At 34.1% G+C, this 21,051-nt stretch overlaps 2 protein-coding genes across 2 annotated transcripts; both read right to left on the reverse strand.

Moving 5' to 3' along the window:
- Window positions 1–3,179: 3,179 nt before the first annotated feature.
- LOC130641130 (calmodulin-A-like) lies at window positions 3,180–10,230 on the reverse strand. The gene is made up of 5 exons (XM_057447798.1): window positions 9,898–10,230; window positions 9,265–9,543; window positions 8,418–8,684; window positions 3,633–3,789; window positions 3,180–3,339 (listed from the first exon to the last, which is right to left on the reverse strand). Exons 1-5 carry the CDS (start codon window positions 9,898–9,900, stop codon window positions 3,308–3,310), a joined length of 738 nt encoding a protein of 245 aa, XP_057303781.1. The 5' UTR covers window positions 9,901–10,230; the 3' UTR covers window positions 3,180–3,307.
- Window positions 10,231–17,028: 6,798 nt separating this feature from the next.
- Window positions 17,029–18,569, reverse strand: LOC130640659 (alpha-1A adrenergic receptor-like). The gene has a single exon (XM_057447177.1). The coding sequence runs from the start codon at window positions 18,308–18,310 to the stop codon at window positions 17,111–17,113; it is 1,200 nt and encodes a 399-aa protein (XP_057303160.1). The 5' UTR covers window positions 18,311–18,569; the 3' UTR covers window positions 17,029–17,110.
- Window positions 18,570–21,051: the final 2,482 nt, after the last annotated feature.

Here is a 21,051-nt window from a genome sequence, read left to right on the forward strand (position 1 = left end):
AGCTGGGTTGAATGCAGAGTTTGACCACGCTTCCTTATTGTTCTTAAAGCCCTTGAAAGTGAAAGAAAATCTCCGTTAAAACTACTTAACGCTAAAAGAATTGAAAATTTTGCTGCACCTAATTTTTTTACTTTATCATAAGTAAGTATAACAGGAAATCTAACGTCCTTGGGATTCCATTCAAACGACTGGCTCTTTTTCCCCTCCCACTGTTACTATGTTCATTACGACCAGAGATATGTATAACATTGCTCTGACTTGATTTCTGCCCACGCCCATTTGCGGTCAGTAGATGCCACCAAATGGGCTGACAACATTACATTTAAAGTGCGCCGGAGGGAGGAATCCAACCTGAAACCTTACGAGTACAAGCTGAATGCGCTACCACTACACCATCACTGCTTTGAATGTCAAAGTTAAGAAGTTATGGATTACACATCAACTGTGAAGTTAAAATAATACTTTCTTGTTGACTCTTAATCCTATATATATATTTTTCAGTCATGACCAAAATTCGTAGAAAAATTAATTTATAAGTCAAAGGCATATTTGAAAGTCTGCGAAGCGGTTACCATTTTGAAGGTCCATTTTTGACCTTTATTATTTTTCAAATGCCTTGATGTTCACACTAGGTCTAATTAATAAAAATTAAAAATTTAAACCTCGCGAAAAATTATGGAGTGACGAAAAATTAAGGCCGACAAATTGACTTATTGTGCCAAAAACTCTTACCCTTATCCACTTTTAAGTAAATAGAAAACCGAGTCTTTTTATCTTATCATTAAAAATGTTTTTTTTAAACTCGCCGATGAAGATAAGGCTCTTGGTATATCCCCAAGCCCAAATTTCTACCAAAAAAATATTCTCCGACTTGAAATTTGGACTGATAAGGTAGTAATGGTCTTATAAAAAAACAGGAAGACCCGAAACAGAACGTACTTTGATATTCGATTACTCCTTTCTTTTCAGGATCAGCATCTTTTAGCATTTCATCAATTTCTTCTTTTTGAAATTGGTCATTTATTGCAAGAAGAATATTACGAAATTCTGTTGTCTTGATAGTTCCATTGCCTTCAGTATCGAACATGCGAAAAGCCTACAACGAATTAGGCGCAAGTTCAATATTTTTTTATTCACATCTGAAATCAGGGACTTCTGATTAAAAGTATTATCGAATGCCGCTACCTCGTTCCCAGGACTTTGTTTTGCATTGACGCTGTTTGATAGATCTGAGGTTCAGATATTCCCATCAGATTATCGCAGCGCTAGAAAATACAAAAAGCCTAGGAACGAGGGTGCAAATGGCCTTTTGGAAATGTCTTGCATTTGGTAATATGGCAAAAACCATATGCTTGTGCAAAAAGTGATTTCACGACAACTAATATTCCTCTATTGATATTTTTGGTTTTTGAAAAAAAATATATTTGTAAAAAAAAGTCGGGTAAGTGGCACCTTTACCAGTTAAAAATAGTAAACAATATGGCGCCTAAAAAGGTTTTAAAGGATTTCTAATTGTATACATGTTTTTTGGTGATAAGAACATACCATATATAGGAACACGAGACTTCCATTTTTAAAAAAATTTGGACATATATTTGTACATTTTTTTTATGGTACTCATTATGTCATGTTTGTAGGCTTTAAAATGCAATTTGTAGTTCTTAGCCTTTGCCAAAATTTTTACAATAAAAAAATTGTTTAAATCAGGAACAGAGTTACGCGCAATCAGTAAGAAAAGAGTGATACTAATTTTGTAGACTTATCTTGAAAGTTGTGGGTTGAATTATCATTTACTTAATATACCTGTAACATTTCCGAATTGTCATCTACATTTTTGATTTTTTTGTAGAGCAACTTTAAAAAATCCGGAAAATCCAGCGATCCCGGTTTTTCAGTAAACATGTCTTGTATTTCGCTTTGTGTTGGTCGAATGCCACATAAGCTCATAGCTTGTATAGCCTCTTCTAGTGTTATGTGCCCATCGGAGTCACTGTCGACGTTATTAAATGCTCCCCTAAAGGATTGCTCATCTTGACTTGAAAATAACCTGGACTAAAATACATCGTGTCAATCAAGAAAAGAAAATAATCGAGTCTTCGTTGGTGTTTGGTTCATAAAAATAAACAAGTTGTTTTTTGGTCCTTTCTTTTAGATACCAAGAAATTAAAGAAACCGGATTTGATTTTGTTTAGAAACATACTTAGTTTAAAAAAAAGCAAATCTTGTTTTCTAAGCAATGATTATTTTAACATCAGCCTATTAACGGGTCCTGGAGACAAGGTTGTGATAGTAGCAATTCAAATAAAATTTCCAACTTTTAAAAGATGAAAACACCAGCACAATATTAAAATAACGTTAATATGAGGTGTACATTTGGGTGTAACCACGACCAAAGGTAAAAGAACTAAATTGATGTAAAAAAAAGTAGGTATCATTCAAAAATCTTTACTGTTCTTACATGTTGTTGAAATGAGTGTCATGCAGCATAAAAAAGTAGGGAGAGATACTAGTTCAATAAAAACGAATCAACAACCTCGTTCCCAGGACCTGAAAACAAAGACTGAGAATCTTGATAATAAAGTTATAATAATCTTTTTAAACTTTGAGAATAAGAAATTTATAAACATCGTTATATCATTTAAAACAATGCAATTTATGTGTTTTAAGATTCGATCGAAGCTTGAAGAATGTTTTTTTATTTTTTTTAAATTAGGGGGGGAGAGGTAACGAAGTTATTATCGCATGCCATCTGTCCCCCCCCCCCCTTCTTTTTCAAAAAAGGAGAAATGCTAGACACCAGAAAAGGGTATATATCTCCAAAATTTTCTTTTGTATTTTCTTTTAACTTTTTTGTTTTTTTAGAATGCGTTTTGTAGCTTTGGTACCTTGATTACATAACCGTCATAACTATATTACAGCTAAAAGGATAGATAAACAGATAGGGAAACTGTTTATATATCCTCCATACAGAAAAAGGATGGATATGTGGATGAACATTAGATTTTAGGTATCTTTATGAAACTTGATCTAAGAAAACATATTTTGCTTACCATCGTGGTGAAACTCACTTTCTTATATGCCCAGCTTGACTACTGCGTCTGGCACCGTTTGAAATATTTTACGCGCAATTGCCGCATAGTGGTTTCGGTAAAATTAGTAAAATACAGAACGACAATAAAAAAGTTAAAATTACTGATATTTCTTTTAAGCGTAACAATTTACATATAAATACAATGTGTTGAAATTAGTTTGCGCGCCAACCCTATGTACATCTTCGTTACCAGGAAAAGCTCCTCATTGTTAAGTTTCACTTCGGCCAGGATATCATTTTTACGAATTCTACAAAAAAAGAAAGAAAATATCATTCAACTTCTATTCAAGGACAATTATTTTGCGAAAGCTGGGCACAAAGTAATATCTTTTGTTCATTTTCCTTTTTATTCACCAACCTCGTTCCCGTTGTATTTTTTGTAAAGTGCCAATAATAGACTTATTTGCTGACATCCCGTATGCTCTACCTACTAAGCTCACATAACATTGGTTTTACTTCATATCTATAGGGAAACCTTCTCCCTAGGGCTCCCTAGAAAAAGCCTGGAAACAACATGTAAATAAGTGGCAACTAAAATAACCTGAATAATCAATTCTTCCATCACCATCAACATCGGCTTCTTTCACCATCTCAGCGATTTCCTCTTCTGTAAGATCTTCTCCTAGCTTTAACATGGCTTCCTTTACTTCAACACCAGTAATCGAACCATCACCATCTTTGTCAAAAAATTGAAATGTCTATAACGCAAAAATAAATTGAAAAAGAAAAGTTTATCCCCTGTGAAGAAAGATGTAAAATAAAGCGAAGAATCAGCAAAAAAGGGTTACTGATTTTCAATTGTTTCTCATACTCAGAATTGTAGTCATTATAATCAATACCAGCAACACAGTGCCGGGAGTGCCGAAACGCTAGATGGCGGGACCAAATTTTTTGTTAGTAACACAGTAGTAACTTTGAATATCTCCGAAAATAAAGAAATTTTTTTGGAAATAATAAAAATAATAGCAGATTATAATAGCAGATTATAATAGCAGATTATAACATGCCTGCTATTTCAAATAATAGCAGGCATGTTTTGTTGCATGAAGGAAAGTTTTCAGAACTTTAATTGAAGGCCTTTGTATTCATGATTCAGCTCACCTTTACCCGCGCAAATAAAGTAAAAAGTTAAGAAACTTTCGGTTTTTATCTCCAACAAGCGTTAGTTTTAATTTCGCTTGTATATATTAAGTAATATCTTTTGTAATGAGCTAGAGCAACGCGAATAGAAAACGGCTTGACAAAGCATGAAAGTATAGAAGCGGAGAACACTCGCTTTTCTACTGGAGGACCCTTTAGGTCGAAATCTACAACATCGATTTTAATAAAAATTTTTTTCGGTAGAACAAAGAGAAACGATAGAAGATTGAGACTGTCTACCCCAGATTTTTTGTACTTAAATGGCTTTCATAGTATGGGAAATATTGTTGAAATGTAATGTCTATTATTATTATTATTATTTATTATTTACCCAGGATAGCCTCTTCAGTTCTTATTGGTACTGCTATCAACGAGGGTCCTGCGAAGGGGGTCCTAGCGCATTTAAAGCTCCCATTTGAGCTACGAAAGTCGCGGAAGCACAGCAATCGCTCAACTAGACAACCGCCTAAGATATCAATCCTATTCACATGCTGAGCGCTAAGCAGAAAGAATAGATCCACACTTTTATAGTATCTGCTATGACTTGGCCGGGATTTCGACCCAAGACCTCCGGCACTAGAAGCGAACGCTCTACCACAAGACTACCAGTCGTGTCCAAATTACAGCTCTAATACCATTTATAGAAGAAGTAAGCAAACGTCTTGTTTTTTCACGCTACACATTTCCTGGTAAAATGAAATGTCAAAATAGATACTAAACACCACTCACAGGACAATCTTCTTCAACTTAGACCGTGATAAGTTTCATAAATGCCCATCCTCATTTCTTTCTCTCTCTTCTCCGAACGTCTGTACCACGATAAAAGCAGCAATGAGTGAAAAGAAGTTACTGACAGACAAAAATATTCTCTTTCCACATTTTTCTTTAATTACGAAATTTATTTTCACGAATTTTAAAAAAATATGGTTTCTCGCAAAAGTAGTCCACAGAATTAGTGTTATAAAATACATTCTCGTTCCCAGGGTTTGTTGCCTGATGTCAAAGACGCTATCGCTTACTTGACGGCTAACCTCGACGTCAACAAGGTTTCTCACCTTGGAGACGAGATTTGGTTATAAATATTGTCGAAATTGCCTCTAGTGTTGTTAACAAATTGTCATTCAGCATTCCTTTGATAACCATGTGCAATGCGCATTTCACTGGATTTTAACTGGATTCACTCTATTTTACCAAAAAAACATTACGTAATCCCTCAGCGCGCCGTTTGTTTATATGTAAAAAAACGTGATTTTTATACTAAGCAAGACTACTTTGGAGAAGTTGCGTTGTTTTTCTCTCTCTGTGGAAGAAATGGTTATTTTTCATTCCTGTTAATACGATGGCCCAAGAGGGTCAATATACTTAACACTACGCACTTTTTACCAAAAACTGCGCACTTTGTCCTTCTTCTGTGCACTTCTTGTCCAACATTGCGCACTTATTGCACGACACTGCACATTTCTTGTCAAACACTGCACTTCTCAAAAGTAGAGGAATGCATGATACCAAAGATTTTCCTTTTGCCGAACATTCTATGCAATATTTACCAATGTCGTCCCCATGCCTTTCTTCATAAACAGTAAAAAAAGAAAAGACCTCAAAATTGGTTTTAAAGGTCAGTAGGTCAATATTATTCAATATGGCTGTCGCTGCTAAAGACGGACATAATGCCTTGATCTCAAAGTATTTCAATTAAGAATGCAAAAATTTGGAGATTGTTGGCTATCTTAACCTAAGGTGTTTTATCGTTATGAGTTTATCTACGGTTAAAAGACATTTGGGAGCACTTGGTCTTCGTCGCAACGTACCAATGGGACACGACAGGAGAGATAAGGACTCAATAACTTAGAAGTTTTATTTATATGTATTTAACACATATTGGAGTCCTTAGTAGAAAAAGGAAAGGCGAAGACGTAAAACAGTCGCGACAGACTGCACTCATTTTTTTCTTTGTAGAAGAAAGATGTAGAGTGTTTTGAGACAGATAGGGATGCTAACCACGAGAAAGAATTGAATTGAATTGAAAGGAAAAGCGTATTCTGTTCCAGGTCCAAACTTGACAAGCTGAAGCCATACATTGTCTGTATACATGGATCCATCGATAGGTTTTCCCTGAAAGATAATAAGCTGCATGTTGGACCCCCCAACAAGAAAAAAAGTGTTTTTTTTAAATACAGTAATGGAACTGAAAGCCATTCTAACTAGAACCCATTCCGATGAAAGGACAGAAGTCAGCTTAATCGAAGTTTTGCATGTCATGTTGTGTTTTTATAGACCATTCTACAGACGAAATTTCAGTTTTGTGATTGGTTCTGCACCAGCCAACCAACGAATAGAAAGCCTGTGGTCTCACTTTAACCTGTTGACGGAGGTTAAGAATAATAAAGATAATGTTTCAATACAAATAGACACAAATAACTGTAAATAAATCGACTTGTAAAGTCAAACACATTATATTCTTTGCCAGAGCTATATAATTGTGACTGCCCATCATCGATATGGATAAAATTAAAAAATTTATGGATCCCTTGTTAGTTTAATACCCTGACATCATTACAAAATAGTTTGCTAAATTTGTTAGTTTACTCCTCTTTGATGTTACAACTTTTTAAGACGTAGTTAAAGAAGTAAGCTGAAAAGTTACACTTTGGAAAAGCATCTTCAGATTAGCTGAGGTACAGCAACAAAGGAGTATCTTTTTTATCAGTTCTCTAAACAAGTAACTACATACTTAGGTTTCGCATATATGTTTTTACAGAGAACTATAACTTAAGTACCAGATACACAAAATGCATAAAAAAATACAGACCATGCACCAATATCAGACCAATATTTGATTTGCCAAAAACTTTACTGAGAATTGTTTTAAAAAAGACAAGAAATGTCAAAAAATATTCAAGAAGTGTGCTCTGTCGTGTTAAAAATGCGCACTGTTGTGTAGAAGTGCGCATTGCCGTGTTAAAGGTGCGCACAGTCGCGTAGAAGTGCGCACTGTCGTGTTAAAAGTGCGCACTGCCGTGTTAAAAGTGCGCACTGTCGTGTTAAAGGCGCGCACTGCCGTATTAAAAGTGCGCACTGTCGTGTTAAAAGTGCGCATTGTCGTGTTAAAAGTGCTTACTGCCGTGTTAAAAGTGCACACTGCCGTGTTAAAAGTGTGCACTGTCGTGTTAAAAGAGCACACTGTGGTGTTGGGAATGCGCAGTGTTGGAAAAGAAGTATGCAGTATCATTTAAGGAGTGCGCAGTTTTATAATATTAACCCTTCTGGACTATTGTGTGTCAAATACAGAAAAGGAAAATATGGCGCAAGCGCTGATAAATGAATCAGCATTTTTTAAGTATGATCGTTTCAATGTACTGTAATTAGGTTTGCTTTCTCAACTTGCTTCATTTCTTATTGTTGACCTTTTACAAACATATTACTTATCTACTGCGATGTTAATTATTGTATTAATATATGTTAATCTCACTCATTACCACTATAAGCCTGTTTTGCACCGACAAAGCGGATGAAAGAGCTCTACGCATGCGCATATTAGACATTTTATTAACATTACTTAACACAGAAGGAGCATTTTAGAAATTTGACGTTTTCTATCTGTACTTCTGTCAAACAAATCAAATAAAGCCAATATAGCGGATATATTCTTTTGATAAACAATGACGCAAAAAATAATAGTTTTAAATCCCTCTGAGCTCAAATAAGACACAACTTGCCAAATAGTAGTAACTCGCCAAATAGTAGTAACTCGCCAAAGAAAAGGTTGAAATCTCTTTTGAAGATCTCACGTTAAATATTTACATCTTTCTCGCCACACTTCCCTGCCGTACGTTTTTAGGAGATGATTTTTTTACTGGTATTAAAAATGCTAATAAATAATGATATATTTTTACATATGTTTTCTAGTATGAGATCGATAACAGGAAACAGACTGGCAGTTTCGATACTTCAAGGTCATTGATTGCATCTCTGACCAAGACATGAAACTGATGATAACATTTCATTTTTCCCTATCACAAGATTATGTTTCATATTTAAATAAAAAATTGTAGTTCCTGCACTTTTATGGTGAAATGATTAAAACCGCACTTTAACTTAAAATTGCATAAGCTTCTGGATTTTAAATAACATTTGAAATTCCCAGTCATAAGACATTACGTTGATCAAAAAGAGAAAGAAATCATACCTGTAAAATTTCGTTTTTTAAATCCTTTTGATCCACTTTCATGGTCATCATGGTCAAAAAGGCTGGAAACTCAATTGTATTACCATTCGTTGTATCAAGATCCTCCAACATGACTTTGATGTCATTTTCATCAACCTCCTGTCCCATGCTACTTAAAACTGTTTTCAATTCAGTTATTGTGATTGTACCATCGCCATCCTGGTCAAACTTATTAAATGCTTCTCTTATTTCTTCGATCTGTTCTTCAGACAGATTCGTGTGACAACTCTAAAATCAAGATAGGAACTTGATAAATTCAAAACTCATCTATAAAGTCTGAAATTGGTTCTTGTGGTTGTGGCAGACGAATGTTACACAAGAAGTTCAAACTTTAAAAAACCTCGGAATAAAGTAGGGCGGAAGTGCAACGAGGCATGCAGAAGAACATGACGCTCCTGCACAGGCGTTAAGTGACTCCCCTAAAATTAATTTATTTGACTTTATTTCAAATTATCAACAAGGCAAAACACCCGGGTTGCGAAAACAGGTTTTGGGGACTCAAACTTTTTTAAGAGAGGGAGGGGACTTTAGTAGCTTTTTGGAGTGCTACCATGGTTAACCCTTAGTGGGTAAACATTTAGTAGACTGTTTAGATTATCTAAAAACAATAAAAGTTATAAAATTGCATTTTTGGTTATAGTGTTTCATAAAGAAAAGATGTAATGTTGTTTTTTTCGTTTTAGAAAATGCCTCTTTGCTCCATCCCTAGGTAGCAACGAGTCTAGAATATTTTAAAGTATAGGTATCATTACTGTTTTATTTTGTGTTACTTAATGATTATAAGGAAATAATTTCTTTTGGAATTTACCCTCTTCCTTTTCGGTTTTTCTTTATTATGTTTCTTACACGTGTCTATCGTCTTTTGTAAGGTGTTTAAATAATCAGAGAATGAAACACCACCATTCTTTTGTTCGCGTTCAACTTCTTGAAGTATTTTGCGAAGTTCTGATTCCGTAGGTTTTGGTTCCAAGCAGCGTAAACAAAGCTCTAAGTTTTTCATCGTAATGTGGCCCTTTCCACTAGCGTCGAATAGAAGAAAAGCAGCTCTGAATTCTTCAATATCATCTTGATGGAAATTAAAGTATGCCTAAAGGTGAGGAGATGATCCGTTTTTTAAGGGTAAAACTACCCAGAACAACAACACTAGTGAAAATAAAAACAACGTCAACAACAATAACAATACAAGGACAATGAAAACAACATAACAACAGCGGCAGCACAACAAGACAACATCATCAACAACAACAACAAGAACGACAAAGACAACAACAACAAAACGACAGCAGCACAACGACAACAACAAAACGACACGACAACGACAACGATAAGGATTACCCCAACAACAACAACAACAACAACAGCAGCGGCTGCACAACAACACAACAGAAGAAAAATAACATAACAACAATAACGTTAATAAACAACACGTCAACAGACCTACCATATTCAAATCGAAAGACGAACCCTCTGATCTCTGATATCAATATGTCAAATCTCCTACTTTTTCAGTGTCAGACGTCGTAAGATACAATATAATGAAACTTTTACTAGAAGCGGATTTTAAACACACTCTCCTTTGAAGTCAAGAAGCTCAATTGCTCTTCACTCCATGTCGCTATATAGTTTACAATTCAAGTCGATCTTTACTCAATCACAACTTCATTTATGGTATCACATAAGCAGATTTAAAGAGAACAAAGATTGATTTCCATATCTTGACTGCATGTAAAGTATAATTACTTAATTCCTGTGAGATTATGAACCATACATGGCGTATGGACGCTACGTAACAGTACGGTGGACCTTTATAATGGAAATATAATCTTAATTTTCTTGTCAACTAAGTTATTATTAATTTGAATGATTTCTTAAAGAAGGACAAATTAGAGATTAAAGTTACGATAGTTTTTAATAATTCGATTAAAAATGAGGGAAAGTGATAAAAAACTAACTCTCCAGTATGAAGAAAGTAATAGATTTACTTTTATTTTTTTGATGGTAAAGTTAAAACCTTTAAATGCCAATCGAGGACTTTTAGGAGGATGGATCGGATAAACATATTATTAATTTATCGGATAAGATTACAAAATATAATTGGTACTATATTCTTTTTTGATAGCATGCTGAGATTTTCAGACAGTTTGAATATTGCCAAGTAATTATATTAATATTATTTGACTTAAAAAATAGGCACGGAGGAGGGTGTTTTTTTTTTAAAAAAAAGGTCACAAGAAACAGGAACGTAGAGTGTATGGACGTGTTTTTTCTTGACTGTGCGAAAAGTGGAGATTTCTATATCTCTCACTTAATCTAAAATATCGTAGCAGTCTCTAAATCCAAGAAGAATTCCATTTTAATGGCGAATTAAGATAAGATTTTTCTTTTAAAATATGAAAATTAGAGTTTTATATGATAAGTAGACTGAGAGAAAATTACGTCTAAAGTCAGGAGTAGTTTAAGATACGTTTTAGTCCTTAGCTGCAAAGATAAAAAAAGTCATCTTAATTTTTGGAACCTTGAAGTCTTCTTTTTGGTTCGAAATTTCGGAAAATGGTTCAACTGGTCTTGAATTTAGAATAAAGTAAAAAAAAATTCAAATATTAAGAGTATTTCATGATCAATTAGTCTTTTTCCGATTTTAACGTAAACATCATTTTTGCTATTATCTTAAAGTACTCTTAAGAATTTCATGATTTTCTTCAGCAGCTTCACTTTTAGGTATACAATTGTTGGATTTGACTTGATTTCACAAGGTTAAAGAGTGCCTGAGGATAAATATGGTCCTTTTAATTTTTCGACATAAAAAAGCGTACTAGAAGGCAATTTGACTGTTATATCTGAATTTACTCGTCGATACCGAAATAGAAATGTCTCAAAACATGATATTGGCTATCCTAAAGATAATCCAGGACGGAAAACGTAGAAAATAAAGAGTGATCGAAGATTAAAATGGTTTTTTCGTTAAGGCGCTGTTAAGGACTTATCTTTTCAAGAACTACTCCAAATTTCGCCCGAAAGTGTTTCAGAAACTGTTACTAAGAAGAATTTTCAATATCAGTAAAGGCCAGTGTTATTAACAAATTCGACTCCACGAGGAGTGGTACGTGAAAGTTCAAGTCCTTGTTTTTATGATAGAATTTAGCTAGATTTCACTTTGATGCGGAAGTAATTAAATTAAAAAAAGATCCAATTTCTAACAGTTTGCGTTAGACAAGCCGCGTTAATGATTTAAAAAGTAAAAGTAAATTTATAAAGTGAAAATATTTATGCAATGTATAAGAATTATTTTTAAGAGGAGAAAAAGATTAGAAAGGTCATCTGAAAATCTCTAGTGAAAGTATACCTGAACAAGCCATTAAATGGCACATGTCATGTTAAAAAAGTACTAATAAATAAAGCCAATAAAGCCACAAACCATGTGTACGGAACTTGCGTCACTTTACTTTCCTTTCGCATTTATTTGAAGACATTGCATTGTTTTACGAGATCAAATCGAATGTTTACTTTCTGAATCGAATGTTTTTTTAAATCGAAACAGTGTTTTTGGCGCGCGTGGGATTTAAAAGAAAGAAAGTTTCATTCAAACTTCATTGTCTGAAAGTTTGAGATGGCGCCAGTCAGTAAAGCAAAGTTTTATTTTTGTCGCGATGACTCATGCAAGAAACAATTCAGTGATATGAGCAACAGAAATAAACACGAGAAGAGATTCAACCATCAACCAGTAACACTTGGGAAAAATAGAAAAATACAGCCTCTGTATGATGAAAAAACAAAGTTGTGGGCTTGTCCGACGGTTGATTGTCCCTTACGATCGAAATTTAGAGGGAATATTGTTCGCCATAAGAAAGAGTGTACAAAAGTAATGGTCCGGAAGCAGAAAATGAGTCAGAACAAAGTATGTGAGTATTGCGGAAAGACATTTGGTCAAAAGTTCAACAGAGATCGTCACGTCAAGACACATCATGAATCTCCTGATGTAGACAATGAGGAGGACCAGGATGCTACTCTACCCACATTTCTATCACTAGAGTCTGAAAGCCAACCGGAAGCTCAAAATCCCAACGTATCAGCCATATCCGATGTAATAAATGTCTCTTTTATGAGCAGTGATGGTAATGTAATCGAAACGGAAATGTCATTGGTTGACCAACAAAATGCTGTTTTTGAGATCCGTGAACCAACATCGTCGAGCATTCCTCCGTTTGAACCTGAAAATTTAGTACCGCATAACGCAACAGTTGATGAGAATAATGATTCACTCACACTGTCCATTCCTCTATCACCCATCCGGAGTAACGACACTTATGACATGAACGACACAACCACATCAATCGGCGTCGAACTTGCCAGATTGGCTGAAAAACGTGACCACATGTTTGAGCGTCAATTCAAGGAATCCGTTCTCTCGAAATTAAAAGGCGATTTAAATAGCCGGTTTTATAAACATACGGCAGCAAAGTTTTTGGACGAAACCTTCGGAGAGGCCCTTGATAACGAATGCTTTATTAGGTGGATTGCTAAAAGTTTGGATTACAAGCCTTACAGACTGAAATCAATTTTAACTAACTACAAACATCAACACAAAGCTCGCTATTCAATCCCTACGGAAAATCTTCAACGAATCTACAATTACTGGTTGAACGAAGAAGTCTCCATCCCGACAACTGATTCCGGACGAAATGAAAGCAGAATCGGTAAGCTTCGTTATTTAAAAGATTTCAAACATTTAGCTTGTATTACTGATGACAGTGTAGAGGAGAAACAGATCATTCTGAAAAAGACCGGCAGTACTAAAACGTATATCAGAGCCCATCGCCGAATATACACAAAACCTGTTCGTCAACTCTTCAAGGATTTTAATAAAATTCACCAGGATTTGAAGTGTTCGTTCTCCACTTTCTACAAATATCGACCATTCTATATCGGCCCACCTACAGAACGAGAAAAGGAGTCGTGTCTTTGTATCAAATGCCAAAATGTCCATCTGTTATTAAAAGGAATCAACAATTTCCGAAAAACAAAATGTTTAAAACAGCTAAACTCTGTCACGAAGTTTCTCAGTTTAAAAGCTTCATTGTCATCAGAAGATCTCGAAAAGCTTCATCCGGAATTCACCTCGCTGAAGGAGACATCTTATTACATTTTTGGAAAGAAGACGGAAATCTATGTCAAGAATGGTGTCGAAAAGAGCTACGAGAGAACAACACGTCTTGACAAAAAGCACAAAGTATCGGAAATAGTGGAGCAACTCATCGCTCTCGGTCCAGCCTATCTCAAACATCGCCAACATGTACAAAATACCGCAACAGTTATTCCAAAAATCAGAGAACGACACGAAGGGAGCAGGTACATTGAAATGGATTTTTCAGAGAACATTGCCATCAAAACAAAACACGAGGTACAAGAAGCGCATTTTTCTGGGAAACAGTACGCCTTACATTGTTCCATTGTTGAACCCGGAGAAAACAAATTTGTGTATCATTTGAGTGACGATACAACTCACGACCCATCTTTCGTTTTTGAAGTCCTTGAAGATATTTTTGATCGTTGGGAAATCCGAAATGAAACAGTTATCATTAAAAGCGATAACGCTCCCACTCAATATAAAAATAAATGGGCTTTTCATTCATACCATTCTCTTGCCAACAAGTACGATGTACGCATAATTCGTCTGTACGGAGCAGCAGGTCACGGTAAAGGGCTAATTGATGCCATGTCCGCCTTCGGAGTTAAATCTATATTAAGACGAGACATCATTGGTTTGGACGTTTGGTTTGTCGACAGCCAAGCGATTCGTGACTATCTCGATATCCGGAAAGATCCCAGAATGAGTTACACAGTCGTCAGTCAAAAGCAAGTTGACAAAAAGCGCATGGCGAGAGTTGAACGGAAGATCGATGGTTGTATGGCAATGCATCTGTTTGAATACAAGCCTAATGAGAATTCGGTATATATGAAAGAATTCTTATGTGATTGTGATAACTGTTTAAATTTAGAGTTTGATGCATGTTTGAGAGTAGATGGTCCTGATGAGAGTCAAATGGATGAAGTTGAGGAATCCGTAGAAAACGATGATGACTGTTACCTGGATGAAGAACAAGATCGTGGTCAACACATTTTTGAATTTGTTTCGATTCCATGCTTTATTGCCGTAATCTCATTCAACTCCTGTGAGCCAATTTATTTTATTAAAGTGATTGAAAAAGGAGTTGCAACCGATGTAATGAGGGATCGTTACGGACACTCCATTAATTCTGGCGAGTGTTTCTTGAGAGGAAACTATCTGAAGCCTGACAGGTCTCGCAATATGGCTTTGAAAAGATTCAGCATAGTTCCTGGAGATGTTCTTTGTGATCCTGTTGAAGTGTTTGAAGCTTTCGTTGATATTGATCATGACAGCCTTTGTATGCCAAAGGATATCTATGCGGAACTTGTCTTAAGAGCATCGTAAATTTTTACAATTTTGCCTTGGACTAAGTTTCTCAAATTACTCTTAAATAAGTCATAAAGAGAATACTATACTAAACATTTGCACACCCTATATCGAATTTGAATATTGAATCGTATAACTGATTCTTATTATTTCATTGAAATTATCTACGTCCTGTTTTTCGCTTCTAGTGTAGGATATTGAACCTAGATTTTATGAATTTTAAAGACCAATAACATCATAATTCACTCTTTTAAACGAAAATTTATCATTGTAAGTAAGTATTATATGTTCCTAATTATTATTTATCCAAATTTCTAAATTGTTATTTAATGAAAATTTTAAAGTTATAATTCCCCAAAAATTATTTATTCAAAGACCACATTTATCTCGAAGTACTCATTAATTCTGTTGTCAACTTTGATTTGAATGAAAAAAGCATAGTCAGACAATTTATTCTGCCAAATTTTCAAATCGCTATAATGTTTTAGGAGTGATTATTGCATGTTTTCGAAAAAGTTAGGCTTGTGACTAAATCGCTCATTACTTACTCATTTCTGAATAAATTTTACTCATCACAGGTTTTACTGGTTTCCAAGATGTCAAAGATGCTTGAAAAATACAATTTTACTATTTTTTCGATAAAATGAGTAAATCACGAGCAAAAACTCAAAATGACCAATATTATCGCGACACACTCCTAATTTTCAAAATTGACCTTGTAGCACCAATAGTATCTCTACAAACTCCAACCCAGTGAGTTTTCTTGATCTAATAACGGTTATAACCAAAGTTATTAAATATTTTGTGATTTTGCTATTTTTCATTACAACTTTTTCGCACAGTCAAGAAAAAACACGTCCGTATATTCTGAATCCTTAGGCATATAATTAACGTTAATTGTAGGAAACGTCAACTAGATTAAGTTTGATCTTTTAATTTCAGCTAGTTTTTTTTGGTATCTATAAATCTAGTTCCTACTGATTTTTACGATGAACCTGAGGTGTAAGTTCTCGTTTTCATTTTGACAGTTCTCGTTTTTATATTTATAGTTCTCGTTTTCATTTTTATAGTTCTCGTTTTTATATTTATAGTTCTCGTTTTTATATTTATAGTTCTCGTTTTGGTTTTTATAGTTCTCGTTTTCATTTTTATAGTTCTCGTTTTTATATTTATAGTTCTCGTTTTTATTTTTATAGTTCTCGTTTTTATATTTATAGTTCTCGTTTTCATTTTTATAGTTCTCGTTTTTATATTTATAGTTCTCGTTTTTATTTTTATAGTTCTCGTTTATATGACTGTTCTCGTTTCTATTTAGAGAGTTCTCGTTTTATTAACAGTTGTCGTCCATATTTAGACAGTTTTCTTTTTATTAAAAGTCTTCGTTTATATTTACCCAGTTCTCGTTAACAGGTCTCGTTCATATTTTGAAAGTTTTCATTTTTGACAGGACTCATTCTCTTGGCAGTTCGCGCGTTTATTTGCCTCGTTTTTTGCAGGTTTTGTTTTTATTCAGATAGTTCTCGTTAATATTTTGCCAGACTTCCTTTTTATTTTATCAGGCCTCGTTTTCATTTTGAGAGTTCTCATTTATATTTTGACATTTTTTTTAATAGTTCTTTTTTGTATTTTGACAGTTTTCGTTTTCTTGCAAGCTCTCGTTCCTCGTTTTTTTTTTTTTTTTTTTTTTTGCGGTCCTTGTTTTTATTAATTTTAACAGTTGGCGTATGAAGATATATAAAGTACCATGCTGTAAATCAAAAATCATTGAACATCTATTCGTTAATTAAACTTCGCAACCTCACACCAGAACCCATCAAGTTATTGGAATTTCATCTTGATGTGCATAAGTTGATAGACCCTGGTGACGAGTTTTCACATTTCGCGCGCTTTCTTTAATGTAATTTTTACCTAAGAGGCTACCCTAGTTAGCGCTAAGGGTCTCAAGTTTGCCTTCTGAATAAAAAAAAAATTATATTTTTTTTAGTGTAAAGAGAGAACTGAATTTTTGCCACAACTTACACCCTATCTGGTTTCTAACTGATTGAAATATGCAACTTCAATATCAAACATACTTTAACTCTGTCCTCATTCGACCTTGTTTAGTAAATAGAGAAACGAAAAGGAAAGAATCAATAAAAGTTAAGTTGGGTATGTATATGTACAATGTACAATGTACAATAATAATTTCCAGATAGTTAAAATAAGATTAAAATATTTTTTCTCAAATAAATGTTTCAGATTCGGCATATGTACTTGCTCGCTGACTGCGTGTGTTAGTATGTGACACAAACAAGGATTTGTGAAGGGTAAGTGAGGCATTCCAGCTGCTTCGATTGTTTTTGTTCACCGCTAACTTTATACAAACGTCTCGAATAAATCTCAAAAATTCCGTACGCAATGCTTTGTTTTTCAATCCATACAAGAGAGGATTCGTCGCGATGGATAAGTAATTTATCGCATTCCCAGTCCAGGTTAGTTCTCTAGGATGGCAAATATTGCAAAGAAAATTGGTAGTGACCAAAATAATAAATGTCAACCAACAAAAGGAAAACGTCCCGACAAGCATCATCACTGTTTTGGTTGCTTTAATATCAGCAAGAAAGAAGATCAATGAAGGATACTGTTGTGATGTTTGGGTTTGACTTCGAATTGCAATTTCATGTTTACTTGCAACTTTGAATAACAATATATTCAGTACGATGATACATAGCAAAGGAGGTAAAAAATTTGCACAGAGTTGATATACAATATAATTGGACGTTATCCGCATCCAGCAAAAACCTTGCTGTGCATAAACAACATCGGTACCATCTAAAATAGGAAATATGCCAACCAAAATGGTATAACACCAAACGAAAGATACAAGAATAACTGTATTGATTCTTGAGAATATTCTACTTTTTTGATAAGGCCATTTGATGGTGACAAAACGTTCTATTGTCAACAACAGCAAATTGTAAACGGATAATGGCAACCAAAACATCAAGGTAACTTCTTTAATACCACAATACAATTGCCCGTGAGGATAATGTCCAAGTAAAATGAATTCCGCATCAGACGAAACAACCACAACTGTCACGAGAAGATCTGATATTGCTAGATTGACGATCAATGCGTTTGCTGTTGTATGTAGCTTTCTTCTGCAGACTATGGTGGTTATCAACAGGACGTTGGTTATTGTACCAACTATGATTAAAATTATAAAGTATATTGATATTGTTAATGCAAAAGTTTTGTTCAAATCGTGTCCTACTTTAGTTAAGTTCAAAGAATTCGTTGTGGAAATTGTTGGTGATGAGGAGGATGAAAAGTAGGATGAGGATGATGAGGATGATGTTGATGATGATGATAATGTTGACAGCGATGTCAACACTGTTGTTATTGTCATTATGATAAATCCTCTAAAGCAGCGCAAAAACATTTAGCTATTTCTTCTGCAATGCCTAAAAGATCTTTGAAAATAACTCCACATCAAAAACAACACAATTTTTCTTTTATAAATAGCTTCTTCTAACTTTAAAAATAAATACATGAGAATGATAATAGCTGCATTGTTTTCTCAGCGAATATAATGACTGGATTACATTTCTCTGTGATAAACAATCAAGTGTTAAGGAACGCTAACAGCTCGTGAAATTTAAAAGACGTACGCAGGTGTTTGTATATAATTTCTTTGCTACAAAATCATTTATATTATCGCAAAAGTCTTTGCAACTATGCACTACATGTTAGGTTTTTGTTCCTTTTTTGTTTATATTTATCATATCATTTGTTTTTCATTTTCTTTTATATTTATTTCTTTGAAAAGACATTTTAATTAAAATTTGGAAGGCAAACAAGTCTGTTTAAATAATATGTTATCTACGTGATTATGATATTGTACTGTTGAAAATCCAAGCTGTTTTTATTCACTTTTCAGGAATGAGAGATTGCACGTTAAATGCTCCTAAAAAATATCTTATTTGTCACTGTTCTCGCGCGTTTTTTTTTTTTGTTTTTTTATAAAGGATGCAAAAGTTGTTGTTTTTATATTACACGCACGAGATTTGTGTTAAATTTATTGCTTTTTGTGAAATTATTTATTGTGTTTTTATACGCATAAACTTGTTAATTTTTTTCAGCTTTAAAAAAATAATCCCGCCACTCTAATTTTCATGTTTCCGGTAATAACAAGTAAAACCTCGTTTTAATGTTAGTATGTATATTCCGGTTGTGTATTTTGCGGAATGAAAATGCATATTTTTAGTAACAAGTTTCCCAACTTGTAGCTAGCCACAAGTTCGGCAACCCAGAGAAGTAACGGATTGCTAGCCAACCATTCAGTAAAATACACTTTGAATTAAAAATAAACAGTGGCCTAAATAACACGATTGTATATTTATAGATGTTCCCGTATTAAGCACAAGTAGGCCTCACGCTCTACGTGGGAGTATGTGGATCTCCTTCTTTGCGTTTTTTTGTAAATACTTTTACATGTTCAGTTTGTCTTTGTTTATTGTGCGCTATATTTTATGAAGTTTTTGTCCCTTGGCTATAGCGTATTTGTCCTGTTTCGCGTACGTAAAAATTTCTGATCGTCAGTGTGTAAAGTATCTGTGCCGTGTGTGTACGCATAGATGGAATTTGGGAAATTTTGTGTTGTAGTAAGTATATGTTTTTCTCGCGTTTGATATTTATGTAAAATGTATTGTTCGGTATTATTTTTCGGCATTAGTTCTGTGTTATTTGTCTCTGTAACTTAGTTTTTGTTTGTCTGTAGTGTCGCGAATTGTGAAAAAAAAGTTAATGTTGCACTTTATGTCAGTAAAATCGCCCACCCTGTAGTCGCTACTACTAAGTTGCGGTAATAACCCATTTGGAAAACAATCAAAACTTAGAACGAGGTTACCGGAAAACTTTGGATAAAAGCAAGGTCAGTGTTATGTAGAAGAAATTATAAATATGAAATATTTGTAAAGTAGTTTTCTGGCGCTTTCGTTTATTTTTTGGTATCCAATATGATATATTTTGTCCTCAAAAACGTTCTTCTGCCATAGCTGTGTGTAAGTGAAAAATCAGCAACTCGTTTTGTATATAAGGACAGTTATCTGCACAACCTCGTTCTCATGATTTTTTTCCTTTATGACGAAGGATTTTTATAAAGAAAAATCCGAGAACATGGTTGCCTCTTGCGGTCAAGAGTCGCGCTTTTAAATAAGCCTTGTTTTGTAGGAAGCGCCGTTTTTCTGGTAGCATGCGACATGAGTTACTGACTGGGGGTTGTTTTTGTTTTTGACAAAATTTGGCAAAGTAAACAAAAAGCAAACTAAAAAAACGATGACGTTAAAACCACTTTGGTACTGTTCTAGGTTGATTGACCTAAATCGAAAATTTCTTGTTTTCCACACAATTTTGGTACACTTAACATAAAAATCATATGGTGACTGAAAATATTGTTTCCTACAACCTAAATTCCATTTTTAGGCCGAATACACCTTTCCCAAATTTTATAAATTATTAACTTCGTCTTTTGTATCTTTTCTGACTCCGAAACGGCGATATGAACATGGCCCTGGAGGAGGCTGGTCCTATATGAAACCTGATTGGCGCGGATATGTCAAATAAGTATTGCGTCATACAAAACATTTTGGCGAGGCGGCGAGTCTATGACGAACAGGAGGAAGCTGTTCGTAATAAACTGGCGAATGAGCTGTATCATTATCATTTTTTTTTTCAAAGGGAAAAATTTCTAAAAAAAGTATTACTAAGCAATGAGGGTATATATAATTATTCCCCAAAATTTTATTCTTTTACGGTATAGTATTACTTTGCTGTTGGTAAAGTCGTATACGAATTTTTCCTAAACTATTAAGGCAGTAGATCACATTTGGACTTTTCGATTTCAATTTTCAAACCAGTATAATGCTTGTGATAAATGTTTTGGATTATTTAAGTTTTAAACAAAAAATAACTTTATTCTTTTATATCAGTGTGTGCAAAAAAAAAATGTGAACTTGTTGAGTAAAAAATAATAAAAAAGCTGTAAAGCGTTTGAAAAACATGTCATTAGGAAAAGAAAAAGCAGAATTTATCAGTAATAAGTGGCTTTTTGGACGCACTTAACGAACATAAGTATTTATAAAATTAGGTAATTTATTCTACCTTTTGCTAAGGAACCTAAAG

Source organism: Hydractinia symbiolongicarpus, chromosome 4 (assembly GCF_029227915.1).
Source record: "Hydractinia symbiolongicarpus strain clone_291-10 chromosome 4, HSymV2.1, whole genome shotgun sequence".
Lineage (NCBI taxonomy): Eukaryota > Metazoa > Cnidaria > Hydrozoa > Anthoathecata > Hydractiniidae > Hydractinia > Hydractinia symbiolongicarpus.

Coding starts and splice junctions, on each gene's coding strand:
- LOC130640659 (XM_057447177.1), bottom strand. CDS start 18,310: ATGTTTTTGCGCTGCTTTAGAGGATTTATCATAATGACAATAACAACA.
- LOC130641130 (XM_057447798.1), bottom strand. Junction 8,685..9,264: donor AAAAACCGAAAAGGAAGAGG/GTAAATTCCAAA, acceptor TCTTGATTTTAG/AGTTGTCACACGAATCTGTC. Junction 3,790..8,417: donor TAAAAAACGAAATTTTACAG/GTATGATTTCTT, acceptor TTTGCGTTATAG/ACATTTCAATTTTTTGACAA.